This window comes from Rhea americana, unplaced genomic scaffold (assembly GCF_003343005.1).
Source record: "Rhea americana isolate MKP2758 unplaced genomic scaffold, rheAme1 scaffold_75, whole genome shotgun sequence".
In the NCBI taxonomy this organism is placed as follows: domain Eukaryota; kingdom Metazoa; phylum Chordata; class Aves; order Rheiformes; family Rheidae; genus Rhea; species Rhea americana.
The window spans coordinates 351,500-370,347 of NW_028186923.1; the positions used below are offsets into that span (position 1 = coordinate 351,500).

General features: G+C 36.5%; 2 protein-coding genes across 2 annotated transcripts; one reads left to right on the plus strand and one right to left on the minus strand.

The window, feature by feature from the left end:
• Nucleotides 1-198: 198 nt before the first annotated feature.
• On the minus strand, nucleotides 199-12,322 carry CUNH18orf54 (chromosome unknown C18orf54 homolog). The gene is given in 9 exon segments (XM_085322231.1): nucleotides 199-569; nucleotides 1,214-1,287; nucleotides 2,884-3,015; nucleotides 4,462-4,567; nucleotides 6,009-6,156; nucleotides 7,612-8,391; nucleotides 10,583-10,847; nucleotides 10,849-10,912; nucleotides 12,237-12,322. Coding segments are annotated over 8 exon segments (1,671 nt in total). The 5' UTR covers nucleotides 10,900-10,912; nucleotides 12,237-12,322; the 3' UTR covers nucleotides 199-454.
• Nucleotides 12,323-12,482: 160 nt separating this feature from the next.
• Nucleotides 12,483-18,680, plus strand: STARD6 (StAR related lipid transfer domain containing 6). Its single transcript, XM_085322187.1, has 7 exons — nucleotides 12,483-12,681; nucleotides 13,204-13,297; nucleotides 13,414-13,463; nucleotides 16,230-16,356; nucleotides 17,359-17,476; nucleotides 18,060-18,153; nucleotides 18,510-18,680. The coding sequence occupies exons 2-7, from the start codon at nucleotides 13,208-13,210 to the stop codon at nucleotides 18,661-18,663; spliced, it is 633 nt and encodes a 210-aa protein (XP_085178313.1). The 5' UTR covers nucleotides 12,483-12,681; nucleotides 13,204-13,207; the 3' UTR covers nucleotides 18,664-18,680.
• The last annotated feature ends 168 nt before the right edge of the window (nucleotides 18,681-18,848 follow it).

Here is an 18,848-nt window from a genome sequence, read left to right on the forward strand (position 1 = left end):
ACAAGCAGCACACGATTATCTGTCATAAAGAACAGCACTGAACATCTTGCCTAATTACATTACCCCTAATCTTTCCTGCTTAACTTTACACACGATACTCAGCTTCCTGTTTCTCATTTGTGCAGTTAAGTGGTGACCAGAACTGACCAAGTAGTTTAATATTTAGAATTTCTTTATAAGGACACAGAGCTTCTTCCATGAAAGCATTCACATTACTTTTAATTAAATATTCTTTAAACAGATCTCTCTCATCACATGCTGTTAGATCCTACTGTAACCTCAAATAATAAGTTTTGAAATAATGAAGGCACAATAATGAGTATGTATTTTGAATACTGAATAATCCTTTCTGAGGACAGGTGCTGGTACAGCTTCCAAAAAAAGATTCTGACCAAAGGACAGGCCATCACATTATTTAAATTGCACAATATTAAAGGATTCCTAGGTATCAGCTTCACAGATTACTCATTTTTAACTCTTCTTTATCTTCTTGGTGATCATTAGTTTGCTCCTGCTTGTTACTAGTATCTTCTACAAGACTTTTAAGACGAGACAAATGATGTAAAGCCCTAGATGAGAAAAGATAAAGACTTTCATAACAGTGTACATATAACTACTTACATTAAAAATAATTCTGATTTTTTACTATGAGTTTAACAGTTTGAATGATGTTAGATATAGTTCTCATCTCCAAGTCTAATCGTTGCATTCATTCTGTGTTAGAGATTATAAAATACACTAACATTAAAACAAAAAAAAGCTTTTTCAAATGGATTCAAATACGCTTTCTCAAATGCAGATGCTCACACAAACATGCAGTTTCTATTAAATTATTACAGCAGTGGGTTATTTCATGTAGCATGTTAAGTGCTGCAAAATATGTCAGAAAACATTTTAGTATCAATACTAGAAGTTATTGTATTTTTTAATTTATAAAAAACCTTTTATTTAACATTGCCATATGGAACTGGACAGCAATACTGAGATTTGTTGAAAAAATATGCTATATAATCAAAACTTGTTTTCCATTCTGCCTTTTCTTAAACTTATTGTTTCTTTATTCACTTATGATTGTTCACTAGGACTCTGCTGATTTCATATATGGATTATGTTTCTTACCAGTTACTGTTCTCAAGCAATGAAAGTAAGAAAATAGAAAGCAAAAAAACTTTCTGAAACTGAGTGAAAAGTCAGAAAACCAATAGCCACTTACTTCTGAAGAGAATTAGTAACAGGGATCATCTCACTGTCACACAGTTCTAATTCAGCATCTGATTTTTCAGAAAGCTTAAAAAAACCCAAAAAATTGTTAATTGAGGAAGAGAAAGTTAGCTGAATATGACTGTTAGCATGGAATTTTTATACCACTTTTAACTGGATTGTGAACAACTCTATATTGTACAATCTTGAAGTAATTCCGTTTGGGAGGGACCTCAGAAGGTCTCTACCAGCATCTTCTGCTCCAAGCAGGGGCTGTTATCCGATCACATCAGGTTGCTCAGGGCTTTATCCAATCACACCTTGAAAATCTCCAAAGATAGAGACTGCTCAGTGATTTTGAGCAACATATTCCAGTGCTTGATGGCCCTCACAGGGAAAAAAATTTCTTCCCACACTCAGTCTAAACCTCTTGTTTCAATTTATACCTGCTGTCTTTCATCCTTCTACCATGCACAACTTTAGAGAGCCTGGCTCTGTCTTCTTGATACTCTCCTCATAGGCACTGGAAGGCTGTTATTAGTTCCCCCCAAACCTTCGCTCTTCCAGGCTGAACAAGCCCAGTTCCCTCAGCTTCCTATTGTCAGGCAAGTGCTGCAGCCCACTGACCATCTTGGTGGCCCTCCACCACTTTATTGATTTCTCTTGATCCTAAAACCGGATGCAGTATTCCTGATGTGGTCTAATGTGAGCTGGGGAATACAGAGGGACAATCACTTATATGCTGTTAGCCTTTGCTGCCAAGTGTGCTACTGGCTCATGTTTGGCCTGTAGCTATTATGATCACCAGGGACTTTTCAGCAGAGCTGCTCACCAGACAGGTAGTCCCCAGCCTATATTATTGCAAGGGGCTCTTTCTTCCCACGTGCAAGCCTTGCATTTGCTCTTGTTGAATTTCATGAGGTTTCTGTTGGCCCATTCCCCCAGCCCATATATATATATATATATATATATATATACACACATATAGATAGATAGATAGATAGATAGATCGATCATTTCATTCACTACTTAGTATGAGCTTTACAAAGTACATATGATTTAAGAACACATTGTAAGCAACATTACAAAAAAAATTAAAAAGAGATAAAAAAAAGTCCATGAAATCATTTTGAAACTCACGGACCACAAAATACAAACTCACTGATTGTGAAGTAAGCAAGGATACAGCATTTGAGAATGTTTGATTTTTCTAAATATTGCTACATGTCCCTTAAAGCCTAGTATTAGTTGGGATATTATCAGAAGACAACTCATCCAGAATATAGAAATCCATTCAGTGTTATAGCCACTACCATGTACTAGCATGATTGAATGGTCTGAAATGTCGCCATCTTCTGGAGTACAAATACTACTTTCTGCAACACTGCTGAGGCCATCTATCAACATTACTGACCTGCCATAAAATGCCACAGGGAAGCAGAACAGATTATAGCAGAGCATAGCACAGAGCTCCTAATTTACAATGGCAGCAACAACAGAAAGCAAGTTGGGCACAGAAATCTGGAGCATATGTCCCTGCTTAAAGTGGAATTGAATCCTGTGGCAGTATTCTTTGTAAACCGACTGAAATCCTAGCCCATAAAAGGACTAAAAATATTTCTCAGAAATGTAATCAGCGCATCAGTATTGACAAGATACGATATATGGAAACTGATTACTTACTTTTTCAAACTCTTCCTTTTCCTCAGCAATTTTATTCTTGTTTAAACTTTCATGAACTGCTTGAAGGTTAAACAACATTAGCTTTAAAGTTTCAGTTGGTCCATGATGATTACCTCCAGAAAAGGTATTTTCCTAGACCAAAACCCAAGGATTTTGTTCATTTTGCAGTGCACTGATAGTAGTCACACACACACACACACACAAAAGCTTTGAAAGTTTCCCTGAAACAACTTAATGGCTAATTTCTATGAATGTTTTCTGCTACTTTTTTTTTTTTTTTTTTWAAAAAAGGTCTATTTATAAATTGCATGTGTAAGGTGCTATGCTATACTAGATTGTCTTAATTTATGCCACTGTATGGTCAGCAAAGTTACTGTGAATATGTACATTTTTAGGAAGATCTGAAGAATTACAGAAAGGCCTCAGCCTTGGTTTGTGTAAAATATTTCAAGAACAGTAAAACCGACAATGTCAATTCCTTGCAATGCTATGAGAGCTTTGGCAGAAGGTGTTTTAACATTTTGTAATTGACAGAAAATGTAACTTTTGTTAATGATTCATATAGGTTTTATTCATGTAATTAGCACCTATATAGTTACTATTCATTCAATGATTTAAAAAATGCAAATTAATTCAAGGTGATAAAATTTATGGATAATCCCAAAATACTTGCATAGGTCTAGAAATGTCTAGTGATCTAGCAGAACCAAGAGAATGGGAAAGACGAAGGATTAAATACAGTGAAGCAATGTTCATCAGACAATATTTTGTCTCATACATATTGTTAGGTTCTGTGTTAGCTCCTTAGGGAAAAAGAAGTATGTGCAACAGTAGAAAGGTTAAAGGAATAATGCTCTGTTTGCTACAGGATGTGGAAAAGGGATATTAGAGCAGTTGAGATTCAAGGACAATAGGGCAGAAAATAAAGGAAACCAGGACACAAGTTAATAATATTACATTCAACTAGAATACTGGATTCTCTATCTCAAGAAAGGATAACAGAAATAAAAAGGGTTCATATAATTAAAATGAAAGAGTGAATAATACTAAGATTACCAAGAAGGTGATTAATACGAAAGAATGGGATAAAAATAATAAATACTCTAAAGAGAGTAAATTGAATCTACAATCCAATTCCAAGGCAGCAGCAGGAATAATGAGAAATGTGTTACATAACTTACCTCTTGAACTTGACTCACAGCCTACATGACATCAACAAGGCTATGGAATTAGCAGTATTTAATACATTAATAACAAAAGCCTTTCTTCCTTTACTTGAGGCAGGAAAATTATTATTTAAACAAAATATGGAGTGTAAAACCACTATTAAGCAAAGCATTTTTAGATGGATTTTTTTTATTCATAATTGTGATAAAGGGTTAAGATTACAGGGTTTAATAATTGAAGAATTCACCATGCTGAAATACGACCAAAGTAGTATAGTTCGACTTTCTGTTTCATGTATTTCAGTAAGAATGATAACCAGTTCACAGGTGTTCTCATTTTTAATATTTTTAATATTTAATATATCTAATGTGTTTTGGGCACTCTCATCAACAATTACTCATTTTTACTGACCTTACTTTTGTCATTTATACAGTCTTCTAGGAATTCATGAACAATATTTGCTTCAGGGAATCCCGTTTTCTTCTTGTCCTCACAGCACACAGGCACTGGTGATTTGCTAAAGAAACATTAAGGATGCAATGGGGAATAATAACAGGTTTATAAATTAAAAGAATTATTTTAGGATATAGTTCCATACATGGAACCACATACATTGCCTCAACGCAATGCCACAGGGCACTAAATAGTCTCACCAGCACTTTGGTGCTTGTAATAGAACCAGACAACTTTTTTTTTCCAGTTTTGCCAGTATAATCAAAATCTGGGTTGTCATAAAAAAATCAACTGAACAAAAAAGGCCATATAAGGACTTCTTTAAAATGCAGCCATCATTCAGTATACATGTATGTTTCTTCTAACACCTGCTAGTCATACATTAGCATTCAACATCCAAAGAAAAATAGTTGCCATATTCTTGCTGACCTTTAATCCTTCTGTAGTCTCAAAGCTATTCATTTAATTCAAAACAAATAGTTTCATGGAAATAGAAATTAGTGAAGCCTGATTTCCAGTGATGCTCTCCCAGGTGAATATTCTTGTGGCTGGAAGAGGGTTAGATTATTATCCTCTCTCTCAGCAGAAGCTTGAATAGAATCATAGAATCAGTATGGTTGGAAGGGACCTCTGGAGATCATCTAGTCCAACCTCCCTGCTCAAGCAGGGTCACCTAGAGCATGTTAGACAGGGTTGCATCCAGGCAGGCCTTGAAGATCTCCAGAGAAGGAGACTCCACAACCTCTCTGGGCAACCTGTTCCAGTGCTCTGTMACTCTCATAGGGAAGAAATTCCCCCTCACGTTCAAGCGGAACTTCCTGTGCTTCAATTTCTACCAATAGTACTTCTTCTATTGTCAAATGAAAAAATAATCTTACAAGAATGTTGTATTTTGAGACTTACTCATCTGTCAAATATTGCTAAAGTTAACCATTGGTTCAAAATCTTCTGGGTAAAGGGAAACTGACGGACGGACAATGCAAATAACTACAAACACCTTCACTTTCATTTTAAAAACAACTAAAGCTTTAGGAATTTCTAGTATTGATTTCTAGCATTCTTTGGACCTATAAAATAAACTTTCACTTCCTGAACAGTGGAAATTTCACTCTCAAGAGTGCTCCAAAATTTCCTACGGCCACACTGCTTTTTTTAAAGCACACATCCCACAACTATTAACATGTAGACTCATAAACTATTAAATCTAACATCTTAAGTTCCCTTAAATATTTTTCTCTTGAATTAGTATCTTTGTATGTTAATGATATAGAATATAGGAAACACTATTAAAAGCCAACAGTATTCTTCTCAAGATTGTGAAAAAGGGAAAGCAGTGCATGAATGTACCGACCTTGAAATATCAGAAGTTTAGCACTTCAAAGAAATTCAGTTATAAATCTTTTATGTATATACCATAGCACTGTTACTTACAACCTATATAAAAAAGCCACTAAATACATTCTGCATTTTCATGAAAAAATATTTAAAAGTTTATGTTTACTTACAAAGCAACTGGAATATTTTCCCACGATCTTTCTGCTTCTAGTATATCCGTTGTAGAAGGACTGTCATCATTTTTTAGAGCATCTGACAAATCTTCAGTTGAACTCTCCAGAGATTTCTCAGTCTTCAAGGTAAGTAGCTCAAGATCTTCTAAAAAATAAAGATACAATATTCCGACCCTCTTCAAGCTGCCATTATTTCCACATTACTTTCAATTTCATGTTATGCTCAAAGAAAATTACTACAGATGAGTTACAAAGCACTGGAAATATTTTACAGATATTGTAGCCACAACACAGCTCCCTTATCTCGGTATGACAGTATGGCACGTAAATCATCTGTACCAAGTGGAATCTGAAAGGTTCTTGATGGAAGGGTGTCTAAAGTAGTCAAACACTTATTTTCCTAACTTATTTAATACAAATATCATATGTAGCTTTCAACATTTAATGTTTTTAAAGTGCTTTCATGCTGTAGAAAATACAATTAAGACTATTTCACAAAACAAAGTTAAATGTTGCATATTAATACTGGAAATTCATTGGTTAATTTTCCTATTATTTTATATAGGTTTTTGTAATACATGCTTTTACAGATACCTGGGAGAGAAATCATGTGAACATACCCATGCATATCATATAAATAATCACATACAAAATTCACATTTAAAAATAGGTTGAGACAAGCACTCAAAATGACAGATACATTCTCATATATTTTTATATCTATCCTGTTCATGGTTGATTAAAATTTCTGGATAAAAAAAAGTATATAACCACATATTGAAAGCAGCTCATCATGCATACTCAGTAAGGTGTTTACAGGTATGTGCAGATCAGGCTTTTTTTGAATTCATAACATAAGTAATATTTTAGTTTTTACATAGAACTTCTGGGAAAAGTGGAAAGATCATTATTATAGCTTGCATAACAAAGAAAATATATTTTTATTTTTAAACGCGGATAAGTGAAGGTAATTGAGTTTTTGATCTCTGATATCAAAGCAAATCTAACCAACATTTCATGATACAAAAATAAGACAGTGTTGGCTGCTACTGAAGAGCAACAGCCTGCTACAAAAAGTGGTTACATCAGAGATTCTCAAAGTCTTTACATAAATCGAAGGCACTGGATAACCTAAATAAACGGCTTACAAGTATCTCCTGCTGACTGTGTAAAATAGGGGGAAAGACTGCATGATAAATGATACTTCTCAGCAATTTGGCAGATTCATTTACACTATGTTTAGGAATCTCTCTCTTCCAAGTCTACACTTCGTATAATTTATTTCAGTGCTTGAAATTCTATTAAAATATTTGGAATTACTGTTATTATCTTACAATAAGGTGTTAAATATGCTACTATAATAAATATTCTTTGCTGTAAAGGAATGCTTAAGTATTAATTTATATATGAAAACTTGAAGTATAGCAGCTGTTCAACTACAACTAGTGCTTTTAATCATTTGTCAAAGATGGGAGCAAACAAATCTACTGTACAGTGCAGTCCAACTAATATAGGTAGTGTTGTGATGTAAAAAATGAACACCTCTCTATTTATACACATCCTCAAAAATTCAAAAACAAGTTTTGTGAAATATATTTACCTCTGAATGGCTGTTTCATGTGTCTTGAAAAGGAGTTATGAAATTGGAAGTATGAGTCTGGACTGTGATAGTCATAACTTTCTGCTACTTCGTTATCACCTATTAGATCCAGGCAACTATTATGTTCAAAAAAATGAGAATGATCTTTATCCATGGAGTGTCTCTTTTTCAAGATTGCAGAAGTTTGTGAAGAGGAAGCTTCGTGTTGTGTATTAAAAGTTTGACCATTACTTTCACTAGCTGAATCAGAAAAAAGGTTATGACTGCTAAGCCAGACTGGGTATTGAAAATTTGGAATACTACTTATCCCTGATACACTTAAGTTAGATTTCCCACTAGTAAGCCATCTTGGGTAATTYTTAACAGGAAAAGCACTAGAGTTCTCTTCAAAAGACAAGGCTCTTGGGTTTTCTTTAGAAGAGACAGAATTGTACTTATGAGATGCACGTATGCTGTGCTTCTTTTTGCTGACGTTTTTGTATAGCTTCTGATTAGCAACAGGTTTGTCATTCTCTTGGAGACAGAAATCCTTTTCAGTGCTAAGTGATGAGGTTTGGTACGGGTAGAAAGCAGACTTTTTAAGTGACTGCCTATTCCATTCACTACTTTGATGCTTCGATTTAAAAAGACTGCACTGGACAAAGGGTCGAGATCCATCTGCTGGAAATGCTAATAGGTCATCTGTTGTGAGACTGATCAAGTCTGGGTCACACTCGGTCCTCCTTCTGCAGGATGAAGCAGCAGAACCTAACCCTGCATGCTTATTGAAGTCCTCCAACACTGAAAAATAAAAGACATTTTACATGAATTGCTAAACTTCAAGCATATCAAAAGAATATATTTGTAAGATACAAAATGAAGTAACAATTTAATGTCTGAGTGCATTGTTTACTTGAGGGTACTGAATTCCAGTTTTTGCAAGAGTGGTTACATTTCTAATCAGAATTGTGAGAGATATTGAGCAGCTGAAATTTACCCCTCCTTTTATAGTACTCAAAATTTAAAGTTTTTTTATATATTCTATTCTTACTGTATTTGTATTTCACCTTAATCTTAAGTGCTCAATGTCTGTCTCTCTATCTGATCCTGATGCAGTTATAAATATAACTGGCATTAAAAAAAAACAACCATCCACTTCTTCAAGCTACCCACTCCCCAAGAGCCTTCCTACATTTTCTTCTTATGATCACACACATTTGAAAAATTTGAATTTTCTATTTGCAATTAGGAAACCAACTTCCTGAGCTAATAAAATTCTCTGATCTATCATGAACAAAAAAAAGGGGTTTCCTAAAGTGCAACATTATACCATTTTTCTGAAACCTTGGTTTTAAGCACAAAGGTAATTTGTATAACCGATAATTTTGCCTCTAACGCATATAAAATTACTATTACAAGATAAACAAACTTTTTAAAGATTAATTAAACATCTTATCAGTTTAATTTGTAGTTTTTTAATTGTCCTTGGACTGGCAACTTAGCTAACATTCTAATGATGAATATCGAAGAAAAAGCAAATCTCTAACAAATGTAATCATGTAACAGTATGATTTATGTTGGACAACAAATACATGTGGAGTTCTACAATCACATAACAACTCCTCACAAGAACACATGACTCTCCACATATCTAATGCAGCAAATTTACTACAGAAAAAGATAACTATAAGCAATAACATGYAAGCCAATTAGCCAGCTAATGGGCTCCTAAACTCATTTTACGATCCTGCAGAAAATTACATACTATATAAGATTAGGCCTGGATGATTTTTATGGAAGAATTATAGCATCAAATCCTTATTTTTACTGAATATACTTTGATTCACAAAAATAGGTTTTCCTCAGCTATTAGCTGGAAGTTTTTTTTCCCTCACTTTCACTTTAATATCACAAACAGAAATCTGTGTACAGCAGACTTCTATAATGCACAAAATATACATGCAGCTAGTTAASAGGGGTGAAGTTAATGAAACTTCAGAGAAGAATAACAGAGAAGCTTCAGTGTAATGTATGAAGAGATGATGTTTTTTACAGAACAGCTTCTCAGTTATAATCAGAACACTTATTCTTGTTTGGATTATCAGTCAAACTTAATTAGAGGATGATTTATATTACAAAGTCATTCTTTGGAAAGCTATATTGATGAGAGGAAGAAGAGAAAGGTATGAAACAAGAGGAAAATTACAGGCTAAAAAAAGAAAAAAAAATAATAATACAAGTATGCTATCAAAACTGTCCCTGTCAATGCAACTTGGGAAGTGTCCTTTTCCAGGTATAAAATTTCTCTGTACTTAGGGCACTGCTATTTTAGATGTAATGGAGAAAGTATTTTCAGCATAAATTAGCTCAGGTACAGTTATTTACCCTCAATCTTYTTACACAAGATTAAATAGTTAAATAGATATCCATTAATTCAAGCCAAGTAATAATTGTAAAAGCAAATTCAAACCCATTTAAGTTTGCTCTTAGTTCCAGTTAGTTTAGACTTCAGGCCAAATAAGTACATTCAGTACAGAACAATAAATAAGGAGCAAATTTTGTTCTAATTCCTGGAGGCAAAGCAGGACTTAAAGAAACCCTTTCCATTAATTAGAATCTCGTGCTACTTATTCTAGCAAGGGAACTAGGGTTTTTTTTTTGTCAAGACTCAAGTGAGTTTTTGGCATACATTTACATATAGAAAATGCATTTTCTATTCCAAACTCTGGAATTTATCATTGTATATATGAGTATGGTCATACGCTCTGTATCTTTCAACAATCCACTAAGTACTTACAAAAAAAGAATCACAGAGAATAACAAATATTGCTAACCATGACCAAACACCATTTACTATGCCACATTTTTGCATCCAGTTGTGCAGAAAATACTCCTTCACTAMAACTCAGCTGATACAAGTCAAGCAATTGCAATACTATCAGCAATGACAAGATGACAAACAGTAAACACCAGCCCTTATTAAAAGACATACCATATCTTTCTTTGGTACGAGGTTTTGAAAACCCACTACGTTTGGGAGTGCTTTGACTTATGCAGATTTTTCCAGTGCTTATTTCTGAAGATACAAGACTTAGATCAAAATCTTCAATATATGCCTCCAGAGCCTCAGAGGCAGAGCTGTAAAGCTTGTCCTTATAGTGAATCACGCTATTTGAGTATGGATTATTGTTGTCAATGCTGTAGCTTGCTAGCAGGGAAGATATTGTTGCGTCAGGAGAGTTGACACTTAATTTTTTCATGGAGCTTGCCATAACTTTTATCCAGCTCTCTATTAGAATTTCCACTCATCCTTCTAAGCAGTCTAAATGAAGAGAGAGAAAAAAATGTAGATGATCAGTACAATTGAATTTCCTTGTCATAAACTGTAAAGTATCTATGATTTTTAGCTTTCATGCAAGATTTATTATTTTCCTAAAAATTACTATTTAGCTTCTCAGGTTGCTGCTCTTCAATTAAGTTTGTCATACACATGTGTCACCACTGGAAAACTAGAAGGCAGAAAATAAAGCCTCCAGAAAAAGGTAACAGTAGGAAGGCTCTTCTTAGATAGTGACATTAGTGGTGGCAAAAAAATATAAGAGGAACCTTGTTAATCTGTTTTTGCAAGAATGGCATTTTACATTAGAAATTGCTGACATTTGTCATCAAACATACAAGTTGGGAAAAACATGCTGAAATATCATAAGCTTTGATTTCAGAACCAGCACAAGAGACTAGTGTTCATGCACAAAAATAGAAATAAGCAAAAAAAAAAGCTATAGATACTACAAAAACAAAATGGCCAGTTGAATATAACAGGGTAGAAAGACATGATTTTTGCACGTATTTTATATAACCAGAAACAGGAATTCATATCAAAGACTTTTACAGGATGCACGGGTGGCTTACATGGAATGCAACCCATAGAAGGATTTAAAATTACTCCATCTGTGCAATTATCAGTCAAGCCAGTGCAAGTTGGCTTTATAGCCCCACAAATTGCAAATTGAGGAGTTTTCGGCACAGGCTGGTTCTAAATGCTGCAGTCAGGTTTTTCAGGGCCATTGGAAGAAACCTGTAGTTTATTTCCTCCCTGTAGGTAAAATCCCCTGCCAGGAAATAATCAAGGTGTTGAAGAGACATGATGTAACAAGGAAGAAAGATTACTTTTATTATAACAGCATCACACGCACACGAGGATCATTGTGCAAACACAGCGTAAGGATTTATTGATTCAGCTGTGCAAAGGATAAAAAAGGAGGCGGGGGGGGGAGAGAGACTCTCAATAAACGCTGGTTTTAATAACAAGCTATGGCGTAACTACTCAGAACACCGAAACCTCAGCAGCCGCGACCCACCCCCAGCCGCGCCTGCCGCCGAAGTGGCCCCCTAGGACAGCCGAGGAGGCGGGCAGGACACCGGGCTCCAGCGCTGCGGTTAGTCACCACAGAGGCCCAGCCGCGGCGGCGCCCCGCCGGCCCCCCCCATCCCCCCGCCGCCATTTCCCTGACGACCTGCAGGGAGCGGGGAGAACACCCAAACTGTCACAACCCCACCAAGGTACGAAAGTAAGAAGGTACGCAGCTCCGCCCACCGCTGCTGCCGCCACCGCCCTGGCTTCCAGCTTGCTGCCGCCGCCCTCGTACCCGCTCGRAGCGCCAGGCACCGGCGCCGCCCCACAGTGGCCGCTCAGCCGCACTTGCCGCGCAGCGGTTTGAAGGTAGCGCGCCACTCTCCAAAATGGCGGCGCGCGGGCGCAGCCGCAGCCGCGCGGCCTTGTGGGAGTCGTAGTGCGAGCGCCGCGGGCTCCGCCGCGCCGCGCCGCACGTCGGGACTACAGTTCCCAGCATGCCTCGCGCGGGAGGGGGCCGGGAAGGGGGGGGGGCAGGGCGTCACTGCCCGCCGCGCTCCTCTGAGGTGGCCGTGAGGCAGCGCGGCGGCCGTGGTGGGCTGGCGTTCCCGGCGGCMTCCCTTGGGCCGCCTGAAGTTAGCTCTGTGAGCGGGAAACGAGCCCAGAACCGCCGTCGAAACCTCTTATGACAAAGAGCTCGCTGGCAGAGAGCGCACCTGTCGGYAGGAGAGGGTGGCGAGGTGAGAAGCGCCGGGCAGGGCCGTGCGACGCTGGCGGGGCGCAGTACAGCCCACAGAGATCACGGGGGGAAAGCTCGGTGCCRGGAAAGACCTGCGCTGCGCCCTTCGCGAGCCGCACCGCGGCTTCTGTGACACGCGCTGTCCACAGAGCCGCTGGCAAATCTTTGCAGCATCAGGGCCTCGGGTGATGAACTGCATAAGCAAAGGTAGTTTTAACGTGGAGTAACRTTGGGTGTAACGCGAACAGCGTCTCATGAGACGTATAGTTCAGTATCAAGACCCGCTCCAGTAGCTACTTCTCAGGACAAAATATGCATGAAAACTCAGTTATAGTTTTGTTTAAATAAGGGCTCTCTTTTCCTGAAATGTTACACGATGGATAGGGAGTAGTTGATTTGATAGAAATACTCAGTTCATTGAAGCATGTGGAAAGAATTCAGGGATAAGCTCTGTGTTTTTTTTTTTCACTCTCTGAGAAGTGCTTTTGTCACATGCCAACAAATTACTTTTAAATCTTTACAGATAAATGGACTATAAGAAAATTACGGATGAAGTTGCAAAAAAAATTTTATCATACAACCAAGATACTTCAGGATGGAGAGTGATAAAAGTTTCAGTAAGAAAATACTAATTGTTTATGAAGTTATTTTTTTTTATATCCATTTTGATGTAAAAATTAGTTGAATACTTTTTATCAACTCCAAACTTACTATTTTCCTTTTCTCTTTTGAGAAAAATATTACGGTTGCTTCAAAGCCTTCAAAAGAGTATTCAGGAAACATGTAAGTATTTACATTTTGTTTGTCATTGTGATGAATTCAAACTTAAGTTTTTAATAGTGACACCTAAGACCTGAATGGAAAACCTAATCATAATCTAGCTGTCTTAAAACTATTAAGTTACATTTTGTTAGCTGTGGGAAAGAAGTTGTGCTAATGTCAGCCACGGTGCTGGAATAGAGAAGAGATGGGTTTCCCAAATAATTTTTGAAAGTACCATGAAAGTTAAATGTTGAATAACAGTTATTATTATGGAATAAGTAAATATGGAGTCACGGTTTTGGCCTAAAGTTGGTAGCTCTTCCTAGCAGGAACTTACTGTTCAAACCACTACATTTCAGCTTCCCTTTTCGCCTTTTTATCCTTGTGAAATGACTGATTTCACACACGTAAACATACATTCTCACTCTCCCTTATCTGTCCTTATTCTGCCCTTCTTTCCAGCATCTGAAATGGAATACATTGTATCAGGGATGAGAGGCTCACCAGCAGCAGCTTTATCTGTCCTTTCTTCTCCTGAGCTATGAATTCTGTGCAGCTTTTGTTAAGCAGCTGGATTTGGCCCAAAGAGTGGAGTTAGRTGAGGCAGACTAGGCTGGTTCTCACTGCTTGCTGTCACTGGTGTAAGTTGGTGTTGCTTGCAATCCTGTACTCTTCTTCCTTACCCCTCTTCCGGCTCTGCAGTCTTGCTTCTCATTTGTGCTGGCTGAAGCACTCTGCTGATCCCTTAGTGACCAGAGAGAAAAAAAAATAATCACCCAAAAGAGAAGTGTTTGAAAAGGGAAGAAGAGAGACACTTATGATACGTCCTGAGCTTCTCTTTTTTTTTAAAAAAAAAATGCTCATTGGTTATTCAGTTATGTGAAATATCAATCTAGACAGATATTCAGTAAAGACAATTTGCATCTGATATTTCTTTTATTCTGAATATGATATGTTCCTGGCTAGTGGCATTCTAAATCCAGAAATCTTGCTCTTTTTTTTTCTTTTTTTCTGGAGGTTTCTACAACAAAGCTATTCACTTCAGAAGTCAGTGCTGTATCACTAGCATTACTGAAGAATTATACTCTGGTATTATAATGAGAAATAGCTGTAATATTTTATTAGAATATGCTAAAAGTATTGTTATTTTAATAGAAATTTGTATACTTTAGAAGTGATATTATTTGTTCTCCTACTTAAGATCTTATCCCAATACAGGTAAATACAAACAAGCAAGAGTCCAGATGCTTAGAATTCTTTGCCAAACCTGTTTCCGTGGAAGAATAAAATACATGATAGTCCCAATCAGACACACAGCCATTTTTAGCTCTAAGTAGATATGTCCGTAGTAAGTTCTTTGCAGTTAGAAGGATCATCATGGTGCTTTCTGCCTTTTTGTTTGGGAAGCACTAAATCTGTAATTTATGTTAATTTTTTGTAAAAATCTTTATATGACATACATTAGGAAGCTGTATTGGTCCTTAGCATGTCTTACGAAGTAGTATCAGCTGCTTCTGGGAGCAAAAGTAGGGCTGTTCCAAGTTCCAACTGGAAATTGTTTATTAACCACGTATTGCCGGTGTCAGTTTCCTTTTAATTGACAGGAGTATTAACAGTTTGCTCTATTAGTTAACAGAAGTCAATAGTCAATACTATCTGGTAGTAAAAAAGATAATGCAAATCTTGGCTTCAATCAGGTGAAGTGCCCTTTCTTTTATTCTAGCAATTGTATTTTTCAGAGGCCTTGCATAGAGGAAACCCTTCTGATAAACGACTCGTACTGAGTTTAGGAGAGAAGATATAACAGGATGGAGGCAAGAGCTGCTCACGAGATTGGTAAACATGATAAGTTCATGGCAGCTGTGGAAATAAAGGGTGTACCCGTATATTAACATGGCTGATTTTAACTGGCTCTGCCACAGCTTACATTCCCTGCTTTCAGTAGACATTAACATGTTTTCTATCATCATCTGTACCTGTTGTAGGTACTGGAGAATCAAGTTTTTGGAGTGGGCATATACACCCACACTGCACTCACTCCAACAAGGTGGAAAGTGGTGACAAGTTGCTGCAGAGTGGAGATAATTTTACAAGGCCCCTGTATTTGGTCTTAAATTTGTTTTTTCTTCACTTTTCCTGACTTATATTCATACATCATCAGGGTCTGTACATACAGTTTCATGAAAACTCTGTAAGCATGGTCTCTTTCTGAGCACATCTGTGTTCATGGAGCGTCCTTCACCTTTGAGTATAATTGCTGYCCGTAAGTGCTTACAGCAATGATTCACAGTTTCTCTGGAAACTAGGTGTGAGAGCAGTCGGTGTTAGTGAGTAGTTGCCAGAATTGCAAGAGCTATCTGTTTCCTTATTGGGGCCCTGTTTCCGCCCTTTGAACTCCCCAGAGGATTATGGACAAAAGTTAGAGAAATGCCAGAATAGGCTATAGTTTACAAGTCTTCTCACTGTTTATTATCAATGGATTTTGAAAGTATCCATTTTGAAAAAGATAATTGGTGAATTTTGTTACATGTATTTGATTTAACAGGTTCCTATCTAATAGTTCACAATAAAAAAATCATTTAAAATGAGTGGTGTCAAGAATGCAATGCTCTCGGAAAAGAGTTACAGAATAAGTATTTTTATTATTATTTGAAGTTTTTTTTCAATCCAGCAAGTGCTTTACCTCATTATAGCCTGGCATACCCAACTGTTAAATTATTGAATAGCTTCTTTTTCCATTTCACAGATATGAATTAATAATTTGTTTTTGTTTCTTAAAAAACCTAGATACCGTGGAGAAGGGATAATTAAGGAAGTCCCTAGTAAAATTATTCCTTTCATGTATCTTCCTGAATATCGAAACAAATGGGACAAAGCATTACAATCTTACAAGCTGTTAGAAAAGATTGATCAGGTAATAGAATAATTTTTTTTTAACTGTTTCTGTCTGAATTGTGATTAAAAAGACCTCTACTGGTACAGAGAAGCTAGAGTCTCTAGGCTTTCAATATGAATATAGTGTAGCTTGGTAAAAGCTTTTCATTTCTAAATGTGCTAGCTGATGTGAGGTAAGCATGAATTGTGCCCCTCCCWTTAGGAGTTAAATATTCATTATGAAACAAATAACCTTGAATATGTCAAGAAATGAGAGGATGGAAAATATCAGAAGTCTCCATTAAGTGTAGAATGAGACAAAATCACACCAAAATCACACTCTCAGAGTTAATGTGGTTAACACAAATTAAAAAAAAAAAACTCTTCTGGCTTGTTAGAAGCTAGGATGTTTGATAATATATCAGGATAGAAATTTGAAGAGGGAGAGAAGTAAAGTAGGAGTTTGAAAAGCTAAATATACAATTACCTATAATCTCTGGAAAATATGAACAACTTCAGGGCTACTTGATTATACTTGATTGTATTTGCATAGGAAAAACAGGTTAACTTTTATACGAACACAGTTATCATAGACATGAATTAGATTACACTCTGCAGAATCTACTGGTACATTTATTCACTTCTCTGCTTTTTTGGAACTGGTTAGTTTTAAAAACAGTCAAACYATGGATCTTTGTCTTAGAATGTAGCATACCATCTAGCATATATATTTTAATGCAAGTTAGTATCTGTGGCAATAGAATGTCTAATATGCACATTTTGAGCTTTTTTATGCACATACGATATTCCCTGTCTCAAATCCCAGTCACAGGAATGGCAATCCCAGCACTCTGGAAAATCACTTTCATGGAGGTGATGTGTTAGTTCAGCACTAACTGGACATAAGAACTGTCTTTTTATGCTAACAGATAAATCCAATTTTTGTCACATTCTCATTCATCATATAATGCTGCTCTTGCTAGATAACTAAAACTTGGCTTCTTACCTGTTAATTCAACAAATTACATTTATTTACTTGTAGGATACTGGCATATATCACAGTGTAACAAACAGTTATGGCATGGGACTGATTTCATCAAGAGATTTTGTTGACTTGGTGCATGTTAAACCCTATCCTGGTGGTATCCTTACAACTAACTGTAAGTTTTACTTAACTAATGCATGTTTATATGTTTTGGCTGCATTCTGGAAATCTTAATATAAATTGTTATCCACTCAGTTCTGCAGCCCAGTCCCAGTATACAGTACTTGCTCCATGTGTGGTCTCACTGAATTAAATATTAACAATCCCCAAACCCAATTTTTTTAAAAAATTTAATACTGCAGCTACCAAAATTGATCTTCAGCTAGTGTTGTTTATTCTGCTAGCATAATAAGCTATTAACACATCTGCTAACAAACGGACTCCTTTTTTCAGAGCTCAATCACAACTCAGCATTAGGTATATGTAAACGCATCTCAATGGTGATACTTTTGGGTATACCTGCCCAAACATCTGTAGACATTTTTACATATATTGAATTACTTACACAAGTATTTAGTGTTGTTTAGGTATTTTGTCTACAGAATAAAATTGCTAAATGCCCTGCTGATCATGTTGTGAGACTTCTTTTGTACTATCCCATTTCTGGAGTAGCGTGTTTTAAAAATGTTCTTCTCGAGTTGCAATTGATATATAAAAAAATAACTAATTTGACGTTACCTTTTTATGTGGTGATACAGCTGTCAGCGTGGAATATTCAAGATGCCCTCCAACTCCTCCTTGTGTCCGTGGCTATAACAATCCTTGTGGGTATGTGTGTTCACCCTTGCCAGAGTAAGTGTTTAAATTCCCCTTGTGTTGTTATCCTTGATTATTCAGTTAGCTTCTCTATGCAAAACTTAATAAAAGCCACACAAGAGTTTTCTTCCCCTGAACTATAACTATCTCAATAAACTTCAGTTTCCTGGAGGTCAGTGTTTTGGCTCAGACACTTTTTTTGAAACTAGGGAACCTCATGAGCCTCATAATAATAGCTTAAGTTCATGTCATTGGAACTTCATCCATAATTCATTCTTTTGTGTTAGTAATGGTATTTCAGAGATGGATTATAAATCATAGCTTGCATCTCAGTAAGTTCAGAAGCAAGAGAAATGAGGATTAATTGAAGGCTTCTGTTCTTTTCATCATAGGAATCCAGAGCATTCTAAGCTAGTTGTATTTATCCAGCCAGAATTAGGAGGAATGCTTCCCTACTCTGTGGTGGAGACAGCAATACCTACTACTCTCATAAATTTAATCACTGAAACAAGAGCTGGACTGAAAGGTTTGAAAGACCATAATTAAACATAAGTGAAAAGTAATATGCACTTATGCTATATGCGTCTTTTATCTGAATTCATTTTTAATGGAGGATGAAGTTTAGCATTTTAATTGTGGTTTATGTGGAAATGTGTAAAGCTTTATCTGTTAAATATTAAATCATGAACACTATTTTTTTCTGCTCTTGGGAATGATGTCAGAATTTACAC

Coding starts and splice junctions, on each gene's coding strand:
- STARD6 (XM_085322187.1), top strand. CDS start 13,208: ATGGACTATAAGAAAATTACGGATGAAGTTGCAAAAAAAATTTTATCA. Junction 16,357..17,358: donor TGTTAGAAAAGATTGATCAG/GTAATAGAATAA, acceptor ATTTACTTGTAG/GATACTGGCATATATCACAG. Junction 18,154..18,509: donor GTGTGTTCACCCTTGCCAGA/GTAAGTGTTTAA, acceptor TTTTCATCATAG/GAATCCAGAGCATTCTAAGC.